Below are 25982 nucleotides of genomic sequence, written 5' to 3'. Positions count from 1 at the left end.
TGTAATTCTTTATTAAAAATATAGTGTATATAATTAATAATAAGAATTTTAATACAACTTATAAAGTAACTAGTGGCTCAAAATTGATTTATGTTCAAACTTATTTTAATGTTTAGCAATACTTGCTGTCAAATAAGTCTTAAATCATTTTTTCTATTATTTTATTATTATTATTTTATCTTTAAAAAAATAAGTGTTGTTTATTTCTGTTTATTTGATCCCTAAAAGCGGGTGTTGGACAGAGATTGTCAGATTTATGGTTAGCTGAGTCTGCCGGCTAACAGTTTAAGCTAGCTATCCAGCGGGGAAAAGAGGAAAAAAAGTTCATAAATGATAAATAAATCCACATTTCCCGGTCCATTTTTAAAAAAATATTGTTTTGCAGTAGTTGGTTGGTAGGTAGCTGGGAGGTGTAGTTCCGTGTGTCTGACTGACCTGACTCCGGGCTGGTTCGTCCTCGCTTTTGGGACATAGCAGGGCTGCTTCTTGTTGAAAAACACACCGGCTGACACGCACGACAGCACCGCCGAAATCAGGACACCGAGCACGGCTACCTTCCCGAACATCTTCACCCACAGAGCAGACCAGCACGCAGACGGAGGACAAACGAGTACCTGTGAGCGCAGAGACGACCTACGCACTGATGGACTTTCTGTGAAAAATCGCAGCACAACCGGTACTGAGACTGAAAGTCACATGACCCCGTCAGCAGCTCGCGCGCCACATGTTTACAGGAAACCTAAATATGAACGGATTTATTATTGTTATTTGAATTAATCTATACTTTTTCTATTATTGGGTAATTCCGGTAAAACATTGATGTGTCTGCATTTCCCCATATGAACATTATACAAGGTTAATATTACTGTAAATTTACCCCCCCCCCCCAAGTTTTATGATCACATGACTTTTAAGACCATGACTCAGCAAAATCATGTGAAAAACAAACAGCATTTGTTCAAATTAAACTACAAAAAAATGATTCAAATACATGAATTGTGAGTATTTAGTTTTATCCACTAACCAGCAAAATATGAATCATGTACATTTATATTTTTGTTGCCTACAATTTTTTTTTAAATAAACATTACATTACACAACTAAATTGCTTTGTTTCTTTGTAGGCCAACCACCTCTAGAATTGGACTGATTGTACTCAAAGGATTTATAGATTCAAAATTTTGTTTCATGAAAGTTCAGATAAAGTTCGATTTAAATGCATTTCTGTGCTTAAGAGTAACTTTTACTTGGAACTTAAATATCATGTGATGCTTTTTCCTGGCAAAATACAATGTTAAACATAACAAATAAATATAAGACCATGTTTTTGTACATTTACAATGAACATCAGTGGTAGTAAACAGAAAATAAATGTGTTTGATCGGGAAGTTAGTTTGAAGAATTTTTAGTTTCATTTAAAGTAGACACATCGGTTTTCATTTTATTAGAAATATTTTGATCCAAAACAGATTTGTCCAAGAACGTATAACTAAAAATTGATTAATTTCTTTTAACGAAGATAGTCCACATTATTCCCTTTCAATATTAACCGTCTGCTGTCACATTTTAAAGAGAGCAGTCACTGATTAACATTTTTCATTTTCTTCTTCCATCATTGTGGTTAAGGGCAGAACACTCGGGGATAATGCTTGTTTGGAGACTTTATTATAGAAATTGCAAAGATTGCCAGAATAACAAGTGAATTTATAGACTACAATTCAACTTTAAAGGTAATTTGATTTTAGAGAGTAATACACAAAAAAAGACAGTTGGCACCCCCAAAAAAAGATTGTATTTGTGCACCAATCAGACAAAGAAAGAACGATCAAATGTTGCATTTCATTGCGATCAGGCTCATCCAACATCATCAAAGTGTAAACCCAGTCCTCCGTCGAGCTCAAAGATCACAACTGTTCTAAGCAAGATGGAGACGTATTTGTTATCGAGAGCAAATAGAACTGTGCAATCAAGTACATTTCACAATTTCTAAGACAACATGTATGGCATACTCCTTGGATTGCATAAAGTATCAAATTCTCCGTGAAAGCTAAAGCTTGTGAGGTATGAGGGCACATCTGAAGCTGGTAATAAATTTGTTGACAGATAATTACAAAACAGGAAGTCTCTGCTGAAGCTAACACGCCGACACCTTTCTGCAGGACACAGTGGGAAGCCTCACGAGTGTTTACACGTGATGAGCTTTTGCAGTGAAGTCAAATGAAATCGAAGGTTTGACAGTATGTTTGGGGCGTGTTGTGGCAGTAGGCCAGCAGAGGAGTGAACAGCTTCTAAACAAGTCTTCTTCTCTTGCAGTCGCGCTCCATCTCGTCTTCAGCCCTGATGGTAAGAGCACCCAGAGGAGACACTTTGTTCAGCAGGGAGTCTGCCGACGCCTGACCAAAGAGAGCCATGAGCAGAGCAACGCCAAAACCAGTGGCACGCTCCCCCTAGAAGACAAGAAAACAAAAACTCTATTTAAAAAAACACCCAAAGCTTCCACAAATACAAATGAAAAACAGTAAAAAATTCTGCTTATAAAATTAAAAACATATTTGATTTTTTATCGCTCCTGACTATCAAGTGTTAATCAGCTTATTTATTCTGACTTAGAGGTGAATAAATTGTAAATATAAACTGGTGTGTTGATCACAACCCTTAAGGTAAAATGTTGGAATTGAGAAAAGTAGGATTTTTCCATTTTAGGCATTTAAACCCTTTTTTACCTTCTGCTCTTTTTTGCGGGGTAACATTGAAAGCATATTTTGCATATTGAGAGAGTGATGTGTAAATCATTCCGTCTCCTTCATCATGTTTATGGAACAGATGTGATCCGTTCACCGCCGAGCAGAAGAAAGACAAGTTTATCTGATCAGCCGTTTCTGAAGAGATGCAAAATGATCCCAACTGTTTCGAGAACAAACAGACGTGAAGGCTTTAAAGATCGGACACATTTTCAAAATCAAGACATCTGATTTGTGAGTGAAATTTCCAGACTTCCACAAACAAAAGGGATGCTGCATCTGGTTGGATAAGACTGGAAAACGAACAAACAAACAGAAAAAACAAGAGTTGGGAAAGGCTGTCATAAGTGACCTTCAGTATTCCTGAAAGAATCATTTGAAAGATCAGGAAATTTGTAGTTATTTGCATCAAAAACAAATTCAGGAGTTGGTCTCGACAGGTTCAGCATCACACAATGATATTTAAGTTATAACAGCACTCCTGGGTGGCTTCATTATTCAGACAGTGGAAATGATCTCATCAAACTCACTTAATCTTCATGAAAAGTATTTGGAGTCAAAAGTCTGAAGAGAAAAATGTTACATTTACTAATAACAGCCAGATTTTTTTTCATTTTGCAGACAGGCCACAAGCTCTGTTCTCCTTCAACTAAAATAGTTTTGCATAAAAAAATGGACATAAATCCAGGAAGATTTATTCCATAAGATCTCACTTAGCTTTGGTCTTTAACTTTACGGTTCACACAGGTCAGATAAATGAATCGTAGGCATCAAGTGTAGGTTTTAATTAAACTAGAATGTTCTGAGCCTCCAGAGTCGTAACAAATGTGTTTTTCTTAAATCAAACAGGTTTCTGTATTATTTCACAATACACCAGACTAATTATAGTGTTGATACTAAACATACACACAAAATCAGCATCTTTTCATCCCTTATTCACACTTTTGTTGTCATGGTAGCTGGAAGTTTTTAGACTTTGCAGGCACTAAACTGGTAAAATCATAAAAAAAAAAATAAAGTCTATTAAGTCCAATAGAATCCGGGCTTCTACAACCCCCACCTATCAATTACATGTAAAACTAATTATAACTCAACTTTAAAAAACAAAACTGAAGATACTCACAGCATGAACAGGGGAAGCGATGTCAACATGGACCCAGACGCCAGGCCAGTCGAAGCCCAGGTGAGAACCAATAAAAAGACCAGCACAGGAACTCTGGGCATTTTCACGATCCTTCAATAAAAAAAAAAAATAAAGAAAAACCTTTTCAGCAAAGTCAAAGAAAATAAATAATTTCATAATTTACCACACAGCTGACAGTCTGTAGCACTACACACAGTTATATGAAAATATCAAAGAGTTTCATTGGACATAAGCAGCTAGCGGTGTAAAGTAGAGGTGTGTATTGGCAAGAGTCTGGCGATATTAAGCGGATCGCGATACACGTCTCACAATACAATACATATCGTAATAAATCACAAGACTGATATACTTCAAGAGTATGATTTAGAAAGAAACCTTACCTGAATATTAAGACACCTTTCATTGTAATAATATTCATTGTATTTAATTACCTCAATGTTAAGCAACTGTATCTCATATACAAGTTGATTTTACTCATAAATTCATGATGCTTCTTTTTTGGTAAATTAAGAAATATTTGTTCTTTAGGGGTATTTTCAATATTGTCTGATTTAACCGACAAAATATTTTTCAGTGTTAAAAAAACATGGAATCAATGTGCCTTTACCAATAAGGTTCTAAAAGTATGATTGAGAAACTAAAGCTGGTTTTCATGAGATCTTGTTGTTTTGGTCAGGTGTAGAGATGCTGAAAGAATGTGTAGTGCCGCTAACTAGCAGTCAGGGTTTAAAGTGGGAAACAAAAGTCAGAAGCTGAAGGACGATCTTAGTTAATTAACTGAATATAGTCTTGTCAGTATTTTAAAACAATAAAAGTATCGCCAAATGAAATATTGCGATAAATCACAGAATCGATATCCCCCTACCCCCCATACTGTAAAGTCCAGCCTTTCTTTACGTGGTTCTAAAAACTTTATTGTTCCTCTTCAACAGACGAAACCAGAAAATTCTAATTTTTACCTAAATGCGAGCGGAAATGCAAAAAAAAAAAAAAAATCTCATTCTCAAGTCGTTGTTCATTAACGGGGAAAGTAAATAAAATCAAATTGTTTTGATAAAAGGGGCATACAATTTAAGTTTTTCTTCTTTTTGTCCCCTTTTCATTTTTTTTGTTTCCATCATGTTTAAGTTTACAACTCAAGTTTGTATTGTCTGTTTTTCCTTTTATTGAATTGAAAAAAAAGTAAAGAACCATCATTAATACATCAATGATAAAAATAAAGAAAAAGCAAAAACTGTTGAGTTTAGTAGGAACGCCACATTCTAAGAGACAGCAAGCACTGCAAACAGCTCTGACCTACTGCTGATGGCTCACCTGACTCATGACCTACGACCTGTCACGGCTTGTGGGTTGTGAGTCAGGTGACCCACAGAAAGTAGGTCGGAGCCGTTTGCAGCGACAGCCCCTGCTGCACATTTCTCAGTTTGAAACCAAACTGCATGCTACACCATCGAACTGAATTGTGGGGGAAGTGAACTGTTGCATCTCTAACGATGCAAACAAGAGAAAGTCCTGCTCCTGCGCGTTTTGTTTATTTAGGAAAATCCTCCAGATCTGTGTTTGCTCGGATGTTTGGAAGAATCGGGCAGTTTGTCACTCACAGCCACTGAGTTCTTCATGTCAGCCACAGCGGAGGTGAACTCGCTGAAGTGCAGCTCAGGACAGAAGACAAGGGGATGGGCGAGATCCCCGCTGCTGCGGCCGGCGCGAACACAAGCCACTTCCCACTGCTCGCTGTTGGTCATCACAGCAGCGTGGTACTTTCCTGTGGAGATTCCCTAAAAACAAAGCAGACAGTTTGAAAGGATGTTCAGGTGAAAACCATTTGGGTGGAAGTTCTAAAATTCACCTGAGCTCCTGTCAGGGTGGCCATATCCAAGATGATGTCAGCAGACAAGTCCTTGCAGGCGTAGACGACGCCGTCAGCCAGCACCAGCCTGCCCTCCGCATCTGTGTTGTTGATTTCAACCGTCCTTTAGAAAAAAAAACTCACATTTTCAGGATTGCATCACACGGTTTGGCTTGGAAAACGATCTCAAATACAAACCAAGAGCAGCCACTTAGTCACAACGAGCATCAAATTAAAACAAGAATTCAATCTTTAAAAAATGGAATGAAACGTAAAAAAAAAAGAAAAAATAGACTCACTTTCCAGAGTAGAGAGTGTGGATATCATCAGGTCGAGTGGCTGTGGGTCCGACTGAGTTCTCAGCGAGGCAGAACACTGCGTGAAGGTTATCCTTGAAGCCCTGAAGCGAGGAGAAGATTCACTCCAAACCTCTGACGTACAGACGTGGCTCAAAGACCTCTGACACGGAACAACACAAACACTTTCCTGTCTCACCTGCTTAATAGTGGCTTTAAAAGCTCCTAAAATGGCAGCCGCCCCCCCACAGTCTCTCTTCATCCCAGGCATGGTGGTCTAACAGAGAGAGGAGACAACATTAGAGACAAAAGAAAAAAAAAACAGAATGCAAATTTAACTAATTCTACATTTTATGAGATTATATACATTTAAATGTGCTTTAATCCCATATTTTTTTGTATTTTAAGTTGCCATCTGACACTTGAAGCTTGTGAAAATAACTCTTTCCTTCTACTTCTCACGAAAAAGCAGTTTCTAATCGTTCAAATCTCCCTTCAGAGCAGAACTTTCATTAAATCTGCTGGTGTTTAAAGTACTGTGCTTGTTTGCAGAGAATTAAAACCTCAGAGAGCAGAGATTCTGCTGTTTCCTTAGGTTCAAACCTCCAGAACATTCTCCACCATCCTTTTGTTTTGGGTTCATGTTCTTTTAATGGTATTTTTCTGATTTTTGTCGGCAAATATGCTATAGATTTGTTTAATTTGGTGTAAACACTCAACTCACCTGCACACTTTTTTCCCCCACATCCATCCCAAGGTGGATGTGTCAAATTAGAGTCCGCTGCCTCTTATGACGTGCGTCAAATTTAATGCTCAATGTTTGTCCAAAAATGTGTTCATAAACTAGATGCTCCCATTGGGTGTGGAGAAGCTATTTTTTAGCCTTATAGTTAAATGATGGAGGTTTTGAGTGTATGTCTTGTTTAAAATGCACGGAAGATACGGATGATGTTGAGAGGTAAAGTTTATTTCTTTGAAGAGCTCTACAAAAGCATCAATAATCAAGTCTCCATGTCTGGGTTCAGGAGAGCAGTTTTTTCTTTTGGCGATCGCTACCTTCTAGTCTGCAGGAGCTGCATCTGACTGACTGTATTTTTAGCTGCTCGAGGTTAAAAGGCACTAAAAGGCAACTAGTTGTTAGTGGGAAAATAACTAATGTATGAACTATATAATCTTTAAAATCTCAAATAAGTAGGTCCTGAGGCCAATCTATAAAAAAAAAACCTATGACTTATAGTCCTAAAAACACGGTAATTAATCATGACTTTTAATAATTGATCTATTTAAATGACAAACATTTTTAACCTAATATAACTGCAGTGAAAAGTCTAATTTTGTGGAATTTTCTTTAATTTTGTTACATTGTGTCACAGTAAATGATCAAAATACAACTAAAAAAGTAGCTTTATGAAGTTTTTTTTAATATAACAGACTTCTAATCTTTATTTTTACACCAACAAGAGGGATTTTTTCTATCTCAAACAATTAAGAAAACCAAAAATAACATCAGGTCCAGACTGCTATAATTTACCAAATTTTAAAATGGGAGGAACACTTTTCAGAGCAAACCAAAAATATTTACCACAAACTTCTTAATAATATTATAACACATATATTGAGATATTTCATTCCAGTTTATCATAGCAGCAAGACAGTAGAAAAGACATGAGTAATTTTATAGTTTCCTTTAACCTGTTTAGTGAATTTGAACATTTTGAAAACTGAGATGAACCAGAAGAGAAAAAGAGAAGATAATCTAGAAAGAGGAAATGAGACGTGAGGACGTGACAGCGGAGGAATTAAACTAGTTAAACATCTGGACAAAAACATGCAGGAAGAGTTAAACTTTCCCTCTGAAATAATGCTTTTTTTTATTTTCCTGTGACGATTGAGACCAGAGCGCGGTTGGTGCGCGCACTGAAGCTGTTACAATGACAACACGATGCACCACGTTCAAAATAGTCCACCTTTTGTGAAAAGCAATTAACAACTTAATAATATGACAAGACTGAAGTTCTAATGTTTAATTTAATATTTATTATTTTGTACAATGACCATGGTCCAAATAAGTATTAACAAAGTTGTGCCAGATTGCCTCTGTAGCAGACTAATGAAAAAAATTCACTCATTTCCTCTCTGTCTCTAAATATCAAATGAAATATCCCCAATTCTCCCGACCACAATGTCACCAGCGTTTTCTCTTGCTGTCAACTTTTCTTTTTATTATTTTCAGTTGACGTTTTAGAAATGAGCTGGAAAGTGTCACAGAATGGTCCCGGGACAGTTTAGCCACAGGTTTACAACGGCGAATAATGGAATTTAGCCAATCACAACCAAGAAATCAGTTTTTAGAAAGATCTGGAGACTGCTTATAACTAATTTTCTTTAAAAGAGTCTAAAGGAAATCTGAATCTGGCTCACAAGCTGGATTTTGGACATTTCTAGTCTATGTATGAGATGCAGAACATCTATGTGTCATTTGTACTGGGAGGACTGAACTTACCTTTCCTTTGATGCTAAGTCCTCCTGTGTCATACACGATGCCCTTTCCCACCCATGCAATGGTCTGGGTCGCCCCCTCCGGCGTGTGGCTCAGAACTGCTAATGCTGGAGGATGCTCTGCTGCCTTTCCAACACCATAAATACCTGACAAGATGAAAAGAAAAATGAAAAAAAACCCTGTTTTTTTTCTTTGAAAAGCTGACTGAGCTGCAACATTTGCAGCATCACAAAAAAGATATTAAAACTTTCGATTTGAAAGAGATTCCTGTAATTTCAGTGACAACAAGAAAAGCTTTGTAACGTAAATCTCATTGATCATTCAATGCTTATCCACAGTCCATTAAAATGCTTTGTACCTCTTCCAACAATGTTTTTAAGTTCATCAGTTCAGCTTGGATCATCACCCTAAAGTCAGAATTTGCCCTAAAGAGAGCAGATCTCTCTATAGACTCCGAGATGTTCAGTTGTCTATAAAAGATCTCATAGCGTTTAATTCATTAGAACAAATATCTGATTAAATGTTGTATTTTGGGGGAAAACACTAAAGTAACAGATGAAAGACATCAGCCAAAAGAATATGATCCAAATATCGTCTGTTGGGGTTAGTGGGGTTCGTCTGAAGCTCCTTGTGCAATAAAGTTTACATGAAAGTGTTGTAACTGTTCTTCCAAACAAGTAAAAAAAAAACAACCATTTCCAGCATTAAACTAGTTCAAACTCAAAAGATGTTTATTATAAAGCGTTTTTGTTTAGCTTATGAACAATTTAAATTATTTCCTTCAAGGTTGAGGTTTCTTTGAAGTCAAGAATTAAACAAAAACTAGAGAAAAAATTCCTGTGATAAAACAGAAACTTTAAACTTTTTCTTCCTCGACTTTCTAAAGAAAACATAAAGGATTATTAGGAAAATGTAAAGTCTTTAAAATAAAAAAAGATCTGATTCAATTTTTGAACTAAACTATTTAAAGCACTGAATATAAAAAAAAAAAAATAAAAATAAAAAAAATAATCACACGAATAAACCAAATTGAATGTAGTACTAGGAGAAATAAAAGACATCCCCTCTGGCTGTACCTCCAAACCCTTTTTGTTTCAGCTCCTCTCCACGGATGATGACCGGCCTGATGCCGACCTCGTCTCCTACAGCTTTTATTTCCTAAAAAAAAAAAGGATTTCATTACAAAGTTTGCTAAAAATAATTAAAGCTTAGGTACATTTCACGAATACACCTCCATTTTTATTTACGAAGGGAATGAATTACTTACACATGTCTAATAAAACAGGGAATGACTGGTTTGGGGGATTATTACAGCTTATTTCCATAAAGACAGACTTACATCCAGGAAATGGTCTGTGTTCATCTCATTGCATGGTGTGTCCACGATGCGAGCTGCCAGTCGAACTCCATCAGCAGTGTTGGAGAGACACTGAACAGGAGAAAAGCTTTGAAGCTACAGCAGAAACCACACAGTACTGAACTGTGCTGCACAAGAAACATCAATACCTCAAGTTCTGCAAGGTGCAAAGAACTGCTGTCATTTCCAACAATCAGAAACTCCACGGTCACATGCTTTTTGTCTGTCCTGCGTGAGGCGGTGGAGCGGCGAGAGAAGATGGGAAAAGCCCTGGCAATGGCACAGCTGGAAGCAAACACGTCTGAACGCTCACACACCATCTGGAAGAGAATGGATAACCCATAAAACTCTTAGACCTCACCAGAACAAGGCAAGGAATATTCAGTAAAACTTGAGGATACTAACCACAATGCAGCGATTGTTTCCTCCAGGAAGGCAGGAGCGGACTATGCGAGAAACAAAGTGGGCAGAAGAGGGGCTGTTGTGTCGGCTGACGCGTGAAGGAAGGGCAGCCACAGCAGCTTGGTTGAGGTACAGAGAGCAGCTGTCCGTGGGGTTTGGGTTCAAAGTACTTAGAGCTGCCTGCCAGGTCTGAAGAGACAAAAACACAAAAAAACATGTTTGGTTCTCCACAAACAAACCACTGGAAGGGAACATGAAGTCTAAACAGATGAACTACAGGGAAACTAGAACTGAGCATCACTATAAAGTTGTGTTTTTCGTGTTTTTAACATGTTCTTGTGGCATTTTTCTGATGATGCAGGACAAATTATTAGGAAATGTAACCTTTAATATGAGTATTTCTTTATTCAGATCATTGTGTTATAGGAGCAGATGCAAAAAAGCCATTGTAAAAAGCATGTAACAGTGTGCTACATTTAGCAGACCATAAGCCCCGTTCTAATGCATCCACTTGCAGACAAATAGATCTATACAAGTCTTTATTTTCCTCATCTGAGGTCACACCTGTCAGGATACCCAATATCTGCATTCCTGGAGTCCCACCACACAAAAAATGCACCATCTTACCATGGATCTTTCTAAACAGGAGCTGACACAATTCTGTGCAATCTGGACAAGCAATGTCACTTTACACTATGAACATTTTTTGCAGCACATGGACACTTTAGAGACCTGAAGTAGACTATATTGTTTTATGTTTAATTCAACCCCTAATTTAATATTTATTTCTACTTAATCACTCAACTTTTACATTTTACCTTCATAATTTTTTATGATGCAATGTAAATAATACACTGCATATCGGGGCTCATCCAGTCATACACAGGACTCACTTCTGTCACAGAAAACCAGAAGGTGAAAGATCGAGGCTTAAACTTTCAGAGCTCCAGGATGCTGCAGGTAATTACTGCTCAAACCTGCTAATCAGTAAGCAGTCACCTTAGGACTTAAATAGACGGTTGCTGTTAAGTCAATCACTGACAGCGCCAATAAACTGCGAGAAGTCTTTACTTTTTCAGTTACACTCAGAGTTTACTAAAAAAAAAAACATTTCGCCATATGTATAACATAAAGAACAATCTTAGATTTAATGGGCTTTGACTAAAACTTGTGCTTTCAACTAATATTGTCGAAGCTTGGACGTTAGCTGGTAGCTTAGTTGGCTAGCTGCCTCGCGCGCAACATCACCTCGTTACTGACGGCCGGCTGTAGCTTTCCTTTGATTTGGCTCCAGTTGACTTGCTGCAGGTTGCTTAGCTGTCCAATAATGAGGACAGGGCGAATGTGTAGCTCTGAGTCACCGGCAGAAGCCTTAAACTCCAGCACCACGTTCGCCATTTTTGGGACTCACAGCTCGAGCTAACCGGAGAGAAGGAGGCAACGGCAACTCGCAGGGGACAAAATTGTTTTGATGCGCTCATGTCACCGGAAGCTAGAGGCTCTTCTGTCGACCTCTACTGGTGATAGGTGGGAATATATATATATATATATATATATATATATATATATATATATATATATATATATATATATATATATATATATATATATATATAAAATAAATGTTATGACTGAATATTTCTAGTGTTTTTCTTACTGATTAATTATACATTTATTTTTAAACCTTTAGGGACTGTGGAAGTCAATGGGTGACGTCAGGGATTATTTGTCTAATTATACATTAACTCTATGGTGGGAACTAAACTTAGAGCATAATTTCTGTTCGGTAGAACATTTCTTTTTTTTGTAGCAATCCTTAAGAGAAACATCTGTAATTCTTTAAAAAAAGAGTAGATTAAATACTATGTATACATAATACATTTTCAACTCATCTCACAAAATTTGTATAAATGCTGCAATAAACATGCTAAATGACTTATTGCCAAATAATTCTGTATCGATAAATAATCAATTAAACCTAAACTTTACTTGCCTTGTGTGCTGTATTTACACAAATCTTCAGAAAAGTCCTTTAAATCCAGTCACACTTTCTCATTTTTTTTTTTTTTTTGTAAATGACAAATGTATAAATAAAACAGCGACAGGAACACAAGAAAAAGTATTGGCTGTGTTGAAGAACATCTCTCATAAAACATCTGAAACCGTGTAAATGAAATAGCTTTACATTATTTAGTCAAGCAGGATCCAAAAAGCTGAAACTTAAGCTACTTTTAAAACATATTTGAAATAATTGAGTCCAAACTAAAAGATTCCCAGTAAATCTTTGTCATTGTTCCCCTCTTCTTTAACAGGAAATCCTTTGTTTTACAATGGCCTTAAAAGGGTGAAAAACTTGGTTTGCATTTACAAATTACACGTTCCTCCTTATAATAATAATAAGCTGAATTTCTAGAAACCCTGACTTTTCCACCTGACTTTGTTGAAATATACAAAAGTTCATAATTTGTACTAAACCCAGTTTTTCCATTTCATTTTTAAACCTCAGCTGTCAGGTATTTTAACTCGGTGATTTGAAAAAGAAAATAGGCAGAACATTTTTATTCCATATGAAAATTTAATCAAGAAATCAAGTAAATAAAGCACAGAAAAACATTTACAATTTCAATTACAGTAACTTTATGAAGCAAGTAGATAAAACCCAAACCATGCATTTGAATAAAAATGCAAAACCATTCTTATGGTTGCTGCAGTCTGATTTAGCTCTTAAAAAAGCCTTCTAATATTACGTTTTTACTAATGTGTTTTTCTGCATTTGTTTTCTTGCTGCTAATAAAACGCAAATTCTTTTGAAATTAAAGCTCCAACAGTCTGAAAAATAAAGATTTAGTGTAAAATGTCAAGCGTGTATAAAGGGTTTATGGATTTATTTGCTGCTTTATTCAGATCAAGTTCACTCTTATACAAACTACTGCAAAAAGGACAGTCAGGAAAACAGTCTTCATTCAAGTAGAAACCACAAAGTTCCAGCTGTTGGTTCATGTAATCACTGCAAAATAAATGCAAAACACAAAGTAACAAGTAAGCATTATTTAAGCTCTTGCCTCGATAAAGTGACTATTTTTAAATTGCAAAGAATACTCTCAGAAAGCTAAAAAAGAAAGCTTTAATATCTGTGTGCAACTACTGCAGATATTTTTTATAATAGAACAACTTTCACTATAAAAAGGCTTCCTATGAACTCGTGTATTGTCAGATATATTTCTTTAAATCGTTTCTACGGGGAAAAAAAGCATGTTTGTTTGATTTTTTTTTTTAATTTATAGATATGTTATGTTAAAATGTCCTAGAGTTTGATACTGAACAGATTTGGTTTCAGCTTCTCTGGTTTTGTTCTGTTGTGCAAACAAGACACTGAAAGAAATGATACTGAATCACAAATCCTCATTAAAAAAGCTAAACATTTGTTAGTGTTTAGTGTTTTTTTTAAGTCTTTGGGTGTTTATTAGAAAAAAAAACATTTAAGATTTATTTAAAATAATTGAAACTTGTCATGTAAATCTTAACAACAACAGATTTAGAGTTTGGCAAATTTAAAACGTCACACTTCTTGGACCCTTTTCGGCCTGGCTTCTTTCCCTAAAGTATTAACACTTCTCTTTTAAGTTAAGCATAGTGAGCAGCATCCGTCAGACGGTGTGGAGGTCTCACACCTACAGTACAGTACAAACTGATCAGGGGTTTTATCCCCAATAAATGAACAACTGCAGCATTTATTTTTAGATAAAAGAAGCATAAAAGCTTAACTTCATTTAAAAGACATTTAAATATATATATCTATATGACTTTTTTCTATAAGATTAAACTGTAGCTGTTGTTATGCTGAAAGCTAATACTGATGGTTACTTTCTTATTAGTGCTTTTTGTGCAACAATTAAGACAGGACAGGAAAACTAAAAAGGTAAAGGTGTTATTGTTTCATCCCATGCTGAAAATATACCAGTATTTTGTCTACCAGAAGCCTGACATGATTCCCCCAAAAAACAAATCTTTTTTAGGAAAAAATCCCATGAGCCTTTGCTAGCAAATAGTCAAAAGCTGAAGATTTCACTTACACTTTTCAGCTCATTTAATTGTGATAACTGAAGTGCAACACATGCAAGACCTAAAAGATAAAGGCTGCCGAGCGTAAAGCATGTGAGGATTTTTGTACCTGTGTTAAATGAATTTTAGTTCTGGAAGACATGACTTATGATCAACTGCAATGCCCTTCATAATCCTGCATGTTTTGGAGGCTTTTTTGCAGCATAATTAAGGGATCTGAGAAACTACTTAGAAGTTAGTAAAAACAGAAAACTTTGGGGATGTTATGTGATCAGAAATCCATCCTGTATTACTTTAAAAAGTCAAAAAGAATCAGCATAGGAAACATTCTAGGCAGATTCAGCGGTTAAACAATAGATCTCGAGTTAGGATTAGATCAGGAAAGTCTATTGTCATAAAAACCAAAATAAGCATCAGTTAAAGGGGGATTGCATAATGACGGCAGGATGTAACACCCTGCTTTAGTTAGGATACCGAGGACATCTTCTTGCTACTCATAGCGGTTTCAAGAACACCATTTAAGTCGGAAAAGATCAATCCAACCCCCGAACATGCACAAATCAATAAGCAAAACTGTTGAAATAAGGTCCTGAGTTTTCTTCATTAGCAGATTTCCTTCATCTCCAGGTTGAGCGTTCCCTCCCTTTGCATCAATTGTTTATAGGCACATTACTGCATATGTGTAAAACATAACTTGGAGCCAAACTTCAAAGCTGTAGTATTTGTGTAGGAATACTATACATAATGTTGACTGTATATCCCATGTCTGAAGGCTCCATCATTTCAAAATAAAAGCACCTTTACAGTCTTAACTGTGACATCTCTTTGGAAAAGATTAAAATGCTTTGAATGGAAATTACACCAAATTTATGCAATTATTGTTAATATAAAGCCAATACTGGCGTAAAGGAGTAAAATTAGCTTATATAGTGAAATAAAAATCCTCACAAAGTTCTGATGATTAGTGCTTCACAACACAAACCAGAGTAAATACCAGGAAGCTTTTGCTAATAGTAATAATAATAAGACTAGATGTGGGAGAATTGCCTCCATGTGTGACTGAATAACACTTTTTTGGCTTTCAACAAATGATCGATTTTCCCTTTGGAGAGTCCCACCGTTTAGGCATGACACAGATTCCCATTAGAGCCACAGGTAGCAGAAATAGCACAGTTCTTGAGGAAGTGGGAGGCTGTAGCGGCGTCGGCTTCTCTGGGAGGGAAAGGTCTCATGGTGGAGAGGATCAGGGCCAAGCAGTCTGCGACGTTCTTGTTTGGCGCGCAGGCCAAAGCTGGCGTGAGTCCTGGAGACAATCATCAGGAAAAGATCAATATATGACAAGGAGTTTCTGATATTCCTGGGAAACACACACACCTTTCTCGTCTAGAGCCATGACGGCTGCACCTCGGGTCAGTAACACCTGCACCACAGTGGCTAGGCCTTTTCTTGCAGCAATGTGAAGGGGCCTGCAAGACAAAAACGGATCTCAGTACAGATGCAAATGCAAAGAACTACAGAAAACAGAGGATACAAGGAACCTGGTACCAGAAGGACTAGTTAACAATATCCTTTTTGTCCACAAAGATAGAATGTTGTATTTAGTTCACTGACATTATAAAAAATACATTTCAGATAGAGCAATAATAGGTTATTCAAAGGTTATTTTGCTCCAAAAAAAAAAAAGACAAGCGTGCCTGTTTTTAGGTCACTCAATGTTTCACTTCTGAAAACATGTAAAACTGGACCTCCTTCTAGACTTCAGAAAGGGGGGTGGGGGGTGTCTGATGAGGTCGTGCTTGTCTGTCTTCTCAACTTCTGTGTAAGGGTTGATCTTTTGCAGTCCAACAAGTTTGGTAGGTTTATTTCAAAATTTGGACCCACTCCAATTAAAACTGTGTTTTTAATATTTTCTTGTGGCATTTTTTTTAGGTGGTGGAGTACATATGTATATAAAAAAGTTAAAACTGGATTTCTGGTTATTTTTTCATTCAAATCATTGTAAATCAGTCGGAGCAGACAAAGATTTCAGTTTGACAAAGACTTGTGACAAAGAAAATAGGCTGAGCGGGGAATAAGATCACTGCTCCAGCCTCTCAGCTAAGAGGTAAAAGGAGGCGGGGTTGCTCCAGGACCCACTTACAACACAGAGGGTAATTTTTAATGAACTACTACCGCTCTTCAGAAACTATGTCCAAGAAAAGGTCATTTTATTTTTCTTTTGGCAAAATCATAATTAAAAGTCAGCAAGGATTGCTCTTGCTCAGGGGTAGGAAACTCCAGGCCTCGAGAGCCGCAGAGCATGACTGCCTTACTTACGACTGATTACCTGGTTCAGGTGCATCCAACAGATTAGAACATGCCAGAGTCAGGTATTTTTGAAAACATGCAAGAATGCGGCCCTCGAGGCCTGGAGTTGCCCATCTCTGCTCTAATCATTCATACAGAGCACAAATTTAAAGATGTCCTGACTGCCGTCAATGCTGCTCAGTTTTCAAAAATAACTGTTTTTGTTCAGCTTTCGGCTCCTCCCTTTAAGGGTCGCCTCAGCGAATCAACTCTTACTAACAGGTAGATGCTTTTCCTGACACCACTCTGTATTTTATCTGGACAGATCTTGTTTTTCCCAAACATACTCTGTCTCAAATAACTGTCGGAAATACAAAATCTATGATTCTGGAAGAAAACAATATTCTGAATTCTTCAGCGGTTTAAACCTTTAATTATTCCTTTGTCATATTTTTGAACAACTGCAGTTGCAAAACTTACATCTGAAGAGCGTTGTTTCGTGCGTTGATGAGGGTAGAATCTGTGATTTCTCCCAGGATCAGCAGAGCACACATTTCATGACCCTGCAGAGTAAAGCAACATAGGTAAAGATAAATATATGAATGTGTTTGGTTAAATGCTAAAATAAACAGTGTAAGCTTCCTCAAGTTATCATTTTTTAACCCTTGCTTCAAATGTATTTTTTATAACATTTCTCATTAAGTTCATCCACTGCATGCATGGAGTACATTGTTCAGTGTGTTTGTGACCTTGTTGCAGGCTAAGTGAAGAGCTGTGTTGTTATTGGCATCCACCAGGGTCAGGTCTGGATTCGCTTTGTGCAGCAAGAACTCTGAAATGCAGAAAATAAATAAAACAGTGAATTAAAATGTCACTAATTTTTTTTATAGAGTGGCATTTCAGTGCAATGTGTGAAGTAACACATCAGTGAAGATGATCAAAGTCACAGGCAGGATGGACAGAAGGAACATTGGTGACGCACCAACAGCCATAGTCTGTCCACAGTCAGCAGCAACCATCAGGGCAGAACATCCAAAGTGATCCACAGCATTAATCTCTGCTCCGCAGGTCAGCAGCAGCTGCAGGCCGGCAACACTTCCTGAATACGCAGCTGCATGCAGCGGACTCCTGCACACAAACACACACAATGACGACAAAACTGCTAGATACTGGGCAAATTTTATACAGAAAGATCAAATCCTGTGAGCTCAACACTATCTACACAAACATAGAATCCTAAAAACTGTAGTAATTGACATACAGTTAGTTGAAATTGTTTTAATTAAATTAACCCTTAAATTCAAAATAATTAAAATAAATAATAATGAAATCAAAGTTTTTACTGGCATCACCTTAAGACAAATCCAGGGCTGGAACATAAGTTAGAATCAAACTCACCTTCCTTTTGAATCCTTAATGTTGACAATTTGAGGCCCAACAGCCTTTACCAGCAGAACAGCAGCACCATCAAATCCACCGACTCTGCAGGGGAGAAAACCTGTTAAAACTTTGAATGCTAGCTTTAAATGTATTAAAAAGAATTTATTTCAAGATTAAATAGTAGTTGGACTGATACGCACAAAGCACAGTGTAGCGGAGTGAACGGATTCCCTTCCTGGCTGTTAAAAAGCCGGTTTTCAAGTAAAATGTGTAAACATCCTTCATGCCCTGGAAAAGACAAAAAGACCAGTTTCTAGTTATTAGAGCTTTTGTACTTTCTTTCTAATTTGTTTAATGTCATAAAAACTCTGATTTGCTTTGTGAAGTGATTAGCTGCTGTCAGTCACCATGATAGGCGGCCCAGTGTGTAGGTGTGTAGCTCCTGAAGTCCAGCATGGAGTCCAGAGGATCGGCTTTCTTGGCAGCTTTTAGCAAAGCGCTGAGCAGCTTCGTGTGACCGCACGATGCTGCGAGGTGCAGCGGTGTTCTTCCCTGAAAGTCTCTGCACAGAGCAGAAGCCCCGTGCTCCAACAGAGCAGACACACCCTCATCACTGCCCAACATGGCCTGCAAGGATTAAAACAACAACAAAACACCATGTAAAAGGAAAAAAAAACTGACAATTTTATCCTTTTTGTGCATTTACAACTCACAACTCTGTGAAGGGCAGTGAAGCCTTTTTTATCTGCTGCATCAGGATTTGCTTTTTTCTCTAAGAGGATGTGAATGCAGTCTGTATGACATCCCAGAGCAGCCAGCATGAGAGCCGTTCTGAAAACAAAAAGGTTGATTTTAAAGGGTCAGAATAAAAAAATATTAAGCGTCTCAGAATACTACACCGTCTTTAGAAACCTTCAGCTGACATACAACATCAAGTGAACTGTTTTTATTTTAAGAAAATGTTTAATGCTTTCTTCACATGTAAAAACAGACTTTTATACATTTTATTATGTGCTACTTTATCATTATTTTATTAAGGAGACACGTTTCCTTACAGTGATTTTAAAACGTCACTCTATCTACAGCAATGTATACCGATAAATTAATAAACTGTAATAAAATACTGAAATTGAAGGACACAACAAAATACATTTCTAAACGTATGCAGTTGTAAAGTGGAAAATAATCTATATATTATATTAGAATAATGCTGAATTTGATGGGTATACAGTGTAATAAATGTTTCTTTTATTGTCAAGCTGAATTGCAAACATTCAACATGCTTTTAAACTGAAGCAGGTTTGTATTTTGAAAGGAAACTATATGTATTTTTGCTAAAAACAGTAATTTTGAAGAGCTCAACTTTTTAAATAAAAAATTGTTAGCATTTTAGCAATATGAAAACATGCTCAGTACTGGTTTTGTTAATATTATCTAAAATTAGTCATTTTTTCACATTCAACTTCATTTTTACAACTATATCCAACTTTGCTTGCATTTTTTGTTGATTTTGTTGTTTCATTCTGATGGTTTTCAATTTTCTAAAATAACTTGATGCATAAATTTGAAAAGTGCATCAAGGATCCGTATATATAACAGAGATTCCCTCACCGTCCCTGTGTGTCCTGACTGTCGATGACATCTACACTTTGCTTGCAGTTGACGAGTAAAAGAAGACAGTCCACCTGGCCCTCAGCAGCTGCACCAAAAAAATCTCAATTTTAATTCAGAGATAATAAACACACATAACTCAGAACTTAGGAGACCACATAAACAAAGCTATTAATTTAAAAAAAGATAGGTCAGAAGTCTTTGGGATCCTCACACCTGCAGCATGTAGAGCCGTCCACCTGCGTTTGTGCTCCCTCAGGGAGTAGGAGGCGCCGTGCTCCAGCAGCACCTCCACACACTGAGAAAAGCCCCTCTGAGCAGCCAGGTGGAGGGCAGTCTGCCCTTGAATGTCCCGAACATCCAAACTCACTAAAGTCTCACAAAGCAGTCCGAGCGCTTCACAGTGACCATAATAAGCCTGGAGCAGGAAACAGAAAAAAGGGCCAATCATGTCAAAATAAAACATTTTTCCTATTTAGTCATTATCATTAATGAAATACTCACAGCTAAATGCAAAGGACTGACTGGGATGTTGCTTTCAGCTTCTTCAAGGCAATTAAAAGAAATCTCCAAGAGCTGTAAAGGTAACAAACTTTAATTTAATCTGAAGTGCACAAATGTTTAATACAAGCTGTCTGATTAAAAAAATAAATAAAACTGACCAACTCAAGATGCTGTTTGTTCCCACACGCTGCTGCATAATGCACGGCACTGTAACCCCGACAGTTCTTCAGAGTGGGGTCGGCACCGTTGTCTAGCAGGTAGTCTAAACACCTGAACACAAACCGAACACAACAAGAACTGCAAAAAATGTATTTTTGTTTCTTCTTTTTAATCAAGACAGGCAGCCACTACAAATGTTAGGGGAAAAAAACTAACATGTTTTTAAGTAGCACAGGAAGTAGCACATTATTTAGATATAATCTTCTTTTTATTAAACATTAAACTTACAGATAAGCTTCATGTTCTTTCTCCTCACTGAGACTTGAACCAGAGCCGGTTTCCCCTCTGTGGATAAAAAAAAACAAAAAAACAATTCTTTAAATGTGGGGGGTTTCTATAACAAGATACGGTAAATATTGATTTCCTCTTAAGGAGTTGTTTAATGCAACCCTGCAAAGTTTGTTTGGTCTAAAATGCTAAAATGACGATAAGCCTTCTCACCCGCAGAAGGCGTGTGACGCTGCAGCGTAGTGGAGAGGGCTGCAGCCCATCAGGTCGGCATCGTTGACCACGGCACCGGCTCTTACCAGGGAGACGGTGCACTGGCTGTTCCCGTTTGCTGCAGCGTAGTGCAGAGGAGATCTGGGAGGCAAAAAGTAGAGTGAAATCAACGTGCTTGTCATAAGATCTTGCTTGAGAGTCCTGCTTACCTTCCTAAAATGTCTTTTATGTCCAACTCTGCACCGTTGTTTAACAGCAAATTCAGACACTCTACATTTCTGCAAAACATATTGAAAATCAGATAAAAAAAAAATGTAAATTTAAATTTCAGGATCAAGAACCATAACAAACATAAAATACATTTTTCTATTTTTCCCCAGATTACTTTCATTACTGGTTTTAAAGTCAGTTTTATCAAAAGTAACTACAATCTTTGTGCCTTAAAAAGAGTTTTCAATTCTTTAATTTCCTGTCTAAAAACATCCATCCATCCATCCATCTTCTTGACCGCTTCATCCCTTTCGGGGTCGCGGGGGTGCCGGAGCCTATCCCGGCTACTGAGGGGCGAAGGCGGGGTACACCCTGGACAGGTCGCCAGTCTGTCGCAGGTCTAAAAACATAGTAGGCTCAAACCTCACCCCCCAGAGGCAGCTGCATGCAAACAGGTCCTCCCGTGATCATCTGAGAGGTTTACGTCCAACTCCTCAGTTGAGAGGGGGCTGCCTACTGCAGAAGGCATGGAGTTGTAGAAATGGCCTAAATGACAAACAAAAAGCAGCTTCATGCTGTGTTTTCAGTCAGATGGGAGCAGATGAGATTTTTCGTGAGTCAGGTTTAGTCTCACCGCTGGACAGCAGCTTGCGGCAACAGTCTGGAAAGCCGCAGAGAGCTGCCAAATGCAGTGGAAGCATCCCATGAACCCCCTGTCTAAAGAGATCAGAGAAATATTCTTTGAAACAAAAGCTTTAAGTTTTTGGGAAATTGTAAAATTGACTGTTTTAATCAAGCAAATCGATCTATAAACTTATTTATGATAAAAAAAGTTGTAAGTTTACAATTTTTTTTCTCAGAAATTTACTACTTTAATCTTGTAATATTACTTTTTTTGGCTCTAATACTCTTTCCTAACAAACACACAAATGCAGAACTGAGATATAGAAATGCGCTTGCACAGCTAAGAACACAATCTGACATTCACAGGGGAAGCTAATTATTTATTCAATAACTTCTTTCTTAAGAGTCAACATTGTTCTTCTTTCTAAAACATAAAAATATTTACTTCATGATTTGAGGTTAATTTTGTATTCTTTTATAGAAACGGCTTTCTTTAAATTAAATGCACGCATTATTTTTTAGAAAATTCAAATGCTGTGATAACTGTAATTTTGGTAATCACACATTGTGGTTCAGCAGTGTTCATTACAGGCAGACTAACCTGCATTTGTCGGCACCATTTGTCAATAAAGTACTGATTAGTAACTCCTGCCCACATTTAGCAGCAATATGAAGTGGAGTGTTTCCATCCACATCCTCACAATCGATCTCTGCACCTACAGATGGGAAATTACATATTTTAAACATTAAAAACAGCAGAATTTCACAAACTGAAAGCTATACAGGATGAATGAATATTTTCAGAGGTGTTTTTGTATTTTGTTATTTATTTTACCATTTTGAATCAGAATCTGAGAGCCTGTGAAGCGTCCATACATAGCAGCTACATGCAAAGGGCTCTTCCCATCTTTGTTCTGTAAAAGAAGATTTGGAGAAAAAAATACATGTCCATTTAGTTTGAATAAAAACTCCCAAAGATCCATGTGTTTTGTTTTTTTCTTTTTCTTGTATATCTGCCTACTTGCACGTTGACATCAGCACCGTTGTTGACTAGCAGCTCAAAACACATCACCCCACTGGAAGAAGCAGCAGCCATGTGCAGTGGTGTGTTGCCATGGTAGCTTGGCTGGTTAAGGTTGGCGCCGCAGTTCACCAGTTCAGAGGCTACAATGTCTTGCCCTGTGTAACAGGCCATATGAAGGGCCGTGTTCCCAAAGCTGTTGAGTTCATCAGGCTACCAGGAAATAAAAACAGAAGAGCAGACGACAAAAGTATTCAAGTTGAAGGAGCAATTAATTATAAAAGATTAGATTCAAAACACATCAGTTGGCTGTGATAAAAACTGTTTGCTTTGTGACAGTGATATATATGACTGAGCCGCAGCCACATTACCTCAACCCCGAGTCTCAACAGATAGCTGACCACATCGAGCTGTCCACTGACAGCTGCAACATGAAGTGGAGTGTAGCCATGCTTGTCTTTGCATGTCACACTTGCACCATGAGAAACCAGCAGTTTCACAACCTCCAAATATCCTGAAACAAGATCAAATACACATTAGGGAAGTAGTTTCCCTCACAATACAAATTAATTAATTTGAAACTAAAGTAATAAAAAACTAGTTCTGATTTAAGAAGATTGATGGACTTTTTTTTTCTTAGCATTAACAGAAAGTTTTGAAAACCAAACAGATGTAACAGATGTAAAATATATTGTCTGGACGCAGGGGGTACATTGGATTTGAACATTAGCAGAAAATAACAGACACATAAGGTGGAAGATACCTGCAGCCTTTTAACAGAAATGGACATTTCTTTACTTAATGAGACATCTAACTCTTTCAATATGTCTAAACACCAAAAGATTAGCAAACACTATGGATTATCTTAACACAAAAGTCACCCCCCTTCAAATGTTATCATATATCTAGTCTTTCTTACACTTACAGTGACAGTTTAATTATATGGAGAGGCACCATTACATCTACCTGACAAGTGTTTCACTCACCGAGGTGTGCAGCCCAGTGAATTGGCTGCCTCTCCTTCTTATCTTTGGCATTTACACTGGCACCTTTTAACACGAGTAAGTTCACCATCTGCAGAAACACAGAATTGTGTTAAGCAGTAAGCTTGTGATGTTACATCTCCTGAAATATTTACACTTAAATGACTAAGGTCATTATGTGAATGCATGGTGAAGTAACATATAAAAGTGATTTGATCTGTTTGGTCAATAGCAAAATTCTAATACAGTGTGATATCCTTCCTTGTTCCTAGAGAAATTCAAGTAAATCAAATTTTTATACAAACCAAACGCTGAAATAACTACAAAGCATAAAAGCGACTGTTCACATCATATTACCTCTCTGTGGCCACTGTGTGCCGCATGGTGAAGCGGTGTTCTTCCCAACTTGTCAGTAACATCCAGGCTGCAAACATGTGGTATCAGTGCTGCAACGCAGGATGTGGCCCAGTTTGCTGCTGCCACATGTAAGGGTGTGTGCCAGAATTTGTCTCTTGAGTTGACCTCTGCTTTATGCTTTAACAGCAGCTCCACAGCCCTCTGTTAAAAAAAACAAACAAGAGAAGTCAAGTACACAGGCATAGTGACTGACTTTTCCTCTTAATTTGTTTGTGTTTTGGGCGATAGGTACTTCGTTTCTTGAGGCAGCCGCTCGATGTAAAGGAGTGAGCATCCCAATGTCTTTAGAGCTAATATTTGCTCCTAAAATGAAGAAACAAATATTAGTTTTTAGGTTTTTTTCTTGTGATGAAGAAGAAATACTCAAGATCTTCTATTACCTGAGCTAATAAGTATTTCCATAATGTGGACATCACCCAAATAAGCAGCAGCATGGAGTGGTGTTCCCTGTTCTTGGTCCTGGATGAAGGAAAACATTATAGTAAACATTTTAAAAAAGCAAATTGTTCCTTGTTTTTCATTACAAAAATATTATGCCATAAAATCCATCAATAGCAATGTAAACTTCTTTTTTTTATAATGCTGACACACTTGAAAGAGAGATTTTTTTTTTTAATTTGCCAACAAATGTGTCAACACATTTGAAAGAAACTTCCCTTTCTTTTAAATGTGGTAGCACTCTGAAATACTGAAAGGCCAGAAAGGGCTTTTTATAGTAACCAGCTAGAATGAGTTTATTCTTACAGTTTTAGAAACTATGCTAAATTTAAATTCACAAAAATGACTGGATGATATTACCTGTGCGTTGACATCTTCGTTGTGGTTCAACAAAAACGTAACATCTTCTGCGTTTCGGCTGAATATAGCTTGGACCAGAGGAGACTGGAGGAAGGATGTGATTAAAAAAAAAATATATAGAAGTCTTATTAAATTACCCCATTGAGCTAAGTTATCAAAGCAGGAAACGACAACAATTCGCCGTTTTTAAGGCTAACAATCATCAACAGCGCTTCTAACGATTATTTTGTTAGAAAAATATGATCCACCGATGTCCAGCATAACATTTACTTCATATAAGTCTTGTCAAAAACTTTTCTCGTTGACTAGCTTAGCAGGCTAGCCACTGTTTACAAAGACATGAAATGATTTAAACTCAGGAAAATGTATACTCTACCTGGTCCGTGATACTTCTTAAGTCCATATCCTAATTATTGAGAAAGCATCTTCACCGTAATTTAGAGTGAACCGCATAACATCTAAATGTGATGCTTTAAACCCGGTAGCCTAGCACAGCTGTAAAAATTGGTGATTGTCAATAAAGTTTTATTTAAACATCGCGAGAACGCGACTTTGAGAACGCCAAAGCTTTACTTTAAAGCTGTCGTGTATATTTCATCGTTGTATTTCTCTTAAAAAAATAAATAAACAAATACTGCCTTAAGATCGAGATAATATTAGTTTTCAGGAAACTCTACGTTTGCACTTTTTACTAAACGTAATATGAATGCAAAGTCACACTAATTAAAAACTACACACATTTTTATTTCACATTAACAAAGCAAATGGCCAAATACCTTGAATCAATTTATTGCTAAATCTGAAATTAATATCAATTAAGAAAGTTCGATTATGACTGATTATGATTATGACTGATCAAATCGCCCAAATTGATTGATTGATTGATTGGTTGGTTTATTTCAAGTATAGATTATGAAAAACACAGGACAAAACACACAATTATTTCAAACTTTTTACAGAAATAATATGCTTTGATTAGAAAATAGAAAACAAACAAACAAAAAAACACACACTTATGTCACATTTGGTTTATTAATTTGTGTAACTATTAACTAAAGCCAGGTTTTGATTTATTGCTTAAAAAGAGGTAGGAAGAAGGGAATTTATATAATCCCATCCCTATATAGCTACATCATT

General features: G+C 37.0%; 3 protein-coding genes across 4 annotated transcripts in view; all 3 read right to left on the bottom strand.

Moving 5' to 3' along the window:
• ctsz (cathepsin Z) overlaps positions 1–741 on the bottom strand; it is a 6332-nt gene extending 5591 nt beyond the window's left edge. Inside the window, exon 1 of the mRNA XM_024269765.1 lies at positions 436–741. Coding sequence (XP_024125533.1) covers positions 436–566 — 131 coding nt within the window. The 5' untranslated portion in view covers positions 567–741. The remainder of the gene's footprint in view (positions 1–435) is intronic.
• A 902-nt stretch (positions 742–1643) lies between these two features.
• On the bottom strand, positions 1644–11786 carry npepl1 (aminopeptidase like 1). Its single transcript, XM_024269764.2, has 12 exons — positions 11538–11786; positions 10293–10478; positions 10037–10207; positions 9870–9959; positions 9607–9688; positions 8534–8676; positions 6230–6307; positions 6034–6134; positions 5735–5858; positions 5487–5663; positions 3865–3975; positions 1644–2447 (listed from the first exon to the last, which is right to left on the bottom strand). The coding sequence occupies exons 1-12, from the start codon at positions 11685–11687 to the stop codon at positions 2289–2291; spliced, it is 1572 nt and encodes a 523-aa protein (XP_024125532.1). The 5' UTR covers positions 11688–11786; the 3' UTR covers positions 1644–2288.
• Positions 11787–12844: 1058 nt separating this feature from the next.
• LOC112145167 (serine/threonine-protein phosphatase 6 regulatory ankyrin repeat subunit C) lies at positions 12845–25392 on the bottom strand. 2 transcript variants are annotated; one of them, XM_024270258.2, is made up of 29 exons: positions 25222–25392; positions 24846–24929; positions 24428–24506; positions 24280–24350; positions 23988–24188; positions 23634–23721; positions 23019–23161; positions 22648–22860; positions 22462–22540; positions 22228–22342; positions 21637–21719; positions 21431–21548; positions 21002–21070; positions 20793–20933; positions 20580–20636; positions 20291–20402; positions 20133–20204; positions 19845–20046; positions 19629–19716; positions 18731–18848; positions 18425–18644; positions 18218–18305; positions 18036–18119; positions 17620–17765; positions 17387–17469; positions 17118–17200; positions 15726–15817; positions 15470–15654; positions 12845–13296 (listed from the first exon to the last, which is right to left on the bottom strand). In XM_024270258.2, the coding sequence occupies exons 1-28, from the start codon at positions 25246–25248 to the stop codon at positions 15473–15475; spliced, it is 3138 nt and encodes a 1045-aa protein (XP_024126026.1). In that variant the 5' UTR covers positions 25249–25392; the 3' UTR covers positions 12845–13296; positions 15470–15472. The 2 variants fall into 2 exon arrangements, with proteins under 2 accessions (XP_024126026.1, XP_024126025.1); XM_024270257.2 differs by having other exon boundaries at positions 12845–15654.
• Positions 25393–25982: the final 590 nt, after the last annotated feature.

Source organism: Oryzias melastigma, linkage group LG1, assembly GCF_002922805.2.
Source record: "Oryzias melastigma strain HK-1 linkage group LG1, ASM292280v2, whole genome shotgun sequence".
NCBI lineage: Eukaryota > Metazoa > Chordata > Actinopteri > Beloniformes > Adrianichthyidae > Oryzias > Oryzias melastigma.
This window is presented reverse-complemented; position numbering and strand designations above follow the sequence as displayed.

Coding starts and splice junctions, on each gene's coding strand:
- npepl1 (XM_024269764.2), bottom strand. CDS start 11,687: ATGGCGAACGTGGTGCTGGAGTTTAAGGCTTCTGCCGGTGACTCAGAG. Junction 9,689..9,869: donor ACACAGACCATTTCCTGGAT/GTAAGTCTGTCT, acceptor TTTTTTTTTTAG/GAAATAAAAGCTGTAGGAGA. Junction 6,135..6,229: donor TTAAAGCCACTATTAAGCAG/GTGAGACAGGAA, acceptor TCCTCGCTTCAG/GGCTTCAAGGATAACCTTCA.
- LOC112145167 (XM_024270257.2), bottom strand. CDS start 25,248: ATGGACTTAAGAAGTATCACGGACCAG. Junction 21,549..21,636: donor CCGCAAGCTGCTGTCCAGCG/GTGAGACTAAAC, acceptor TTTGTCATTTAG/GCCATTTCTACAACTCCATG. Junction 18,120..18,217: donor ACTCCGCTACACTGTGCTTT/GTGCGTATCAGT, acceptor TCTCCCCTGCAG/AGTCGGTGGATTTGATGGTG.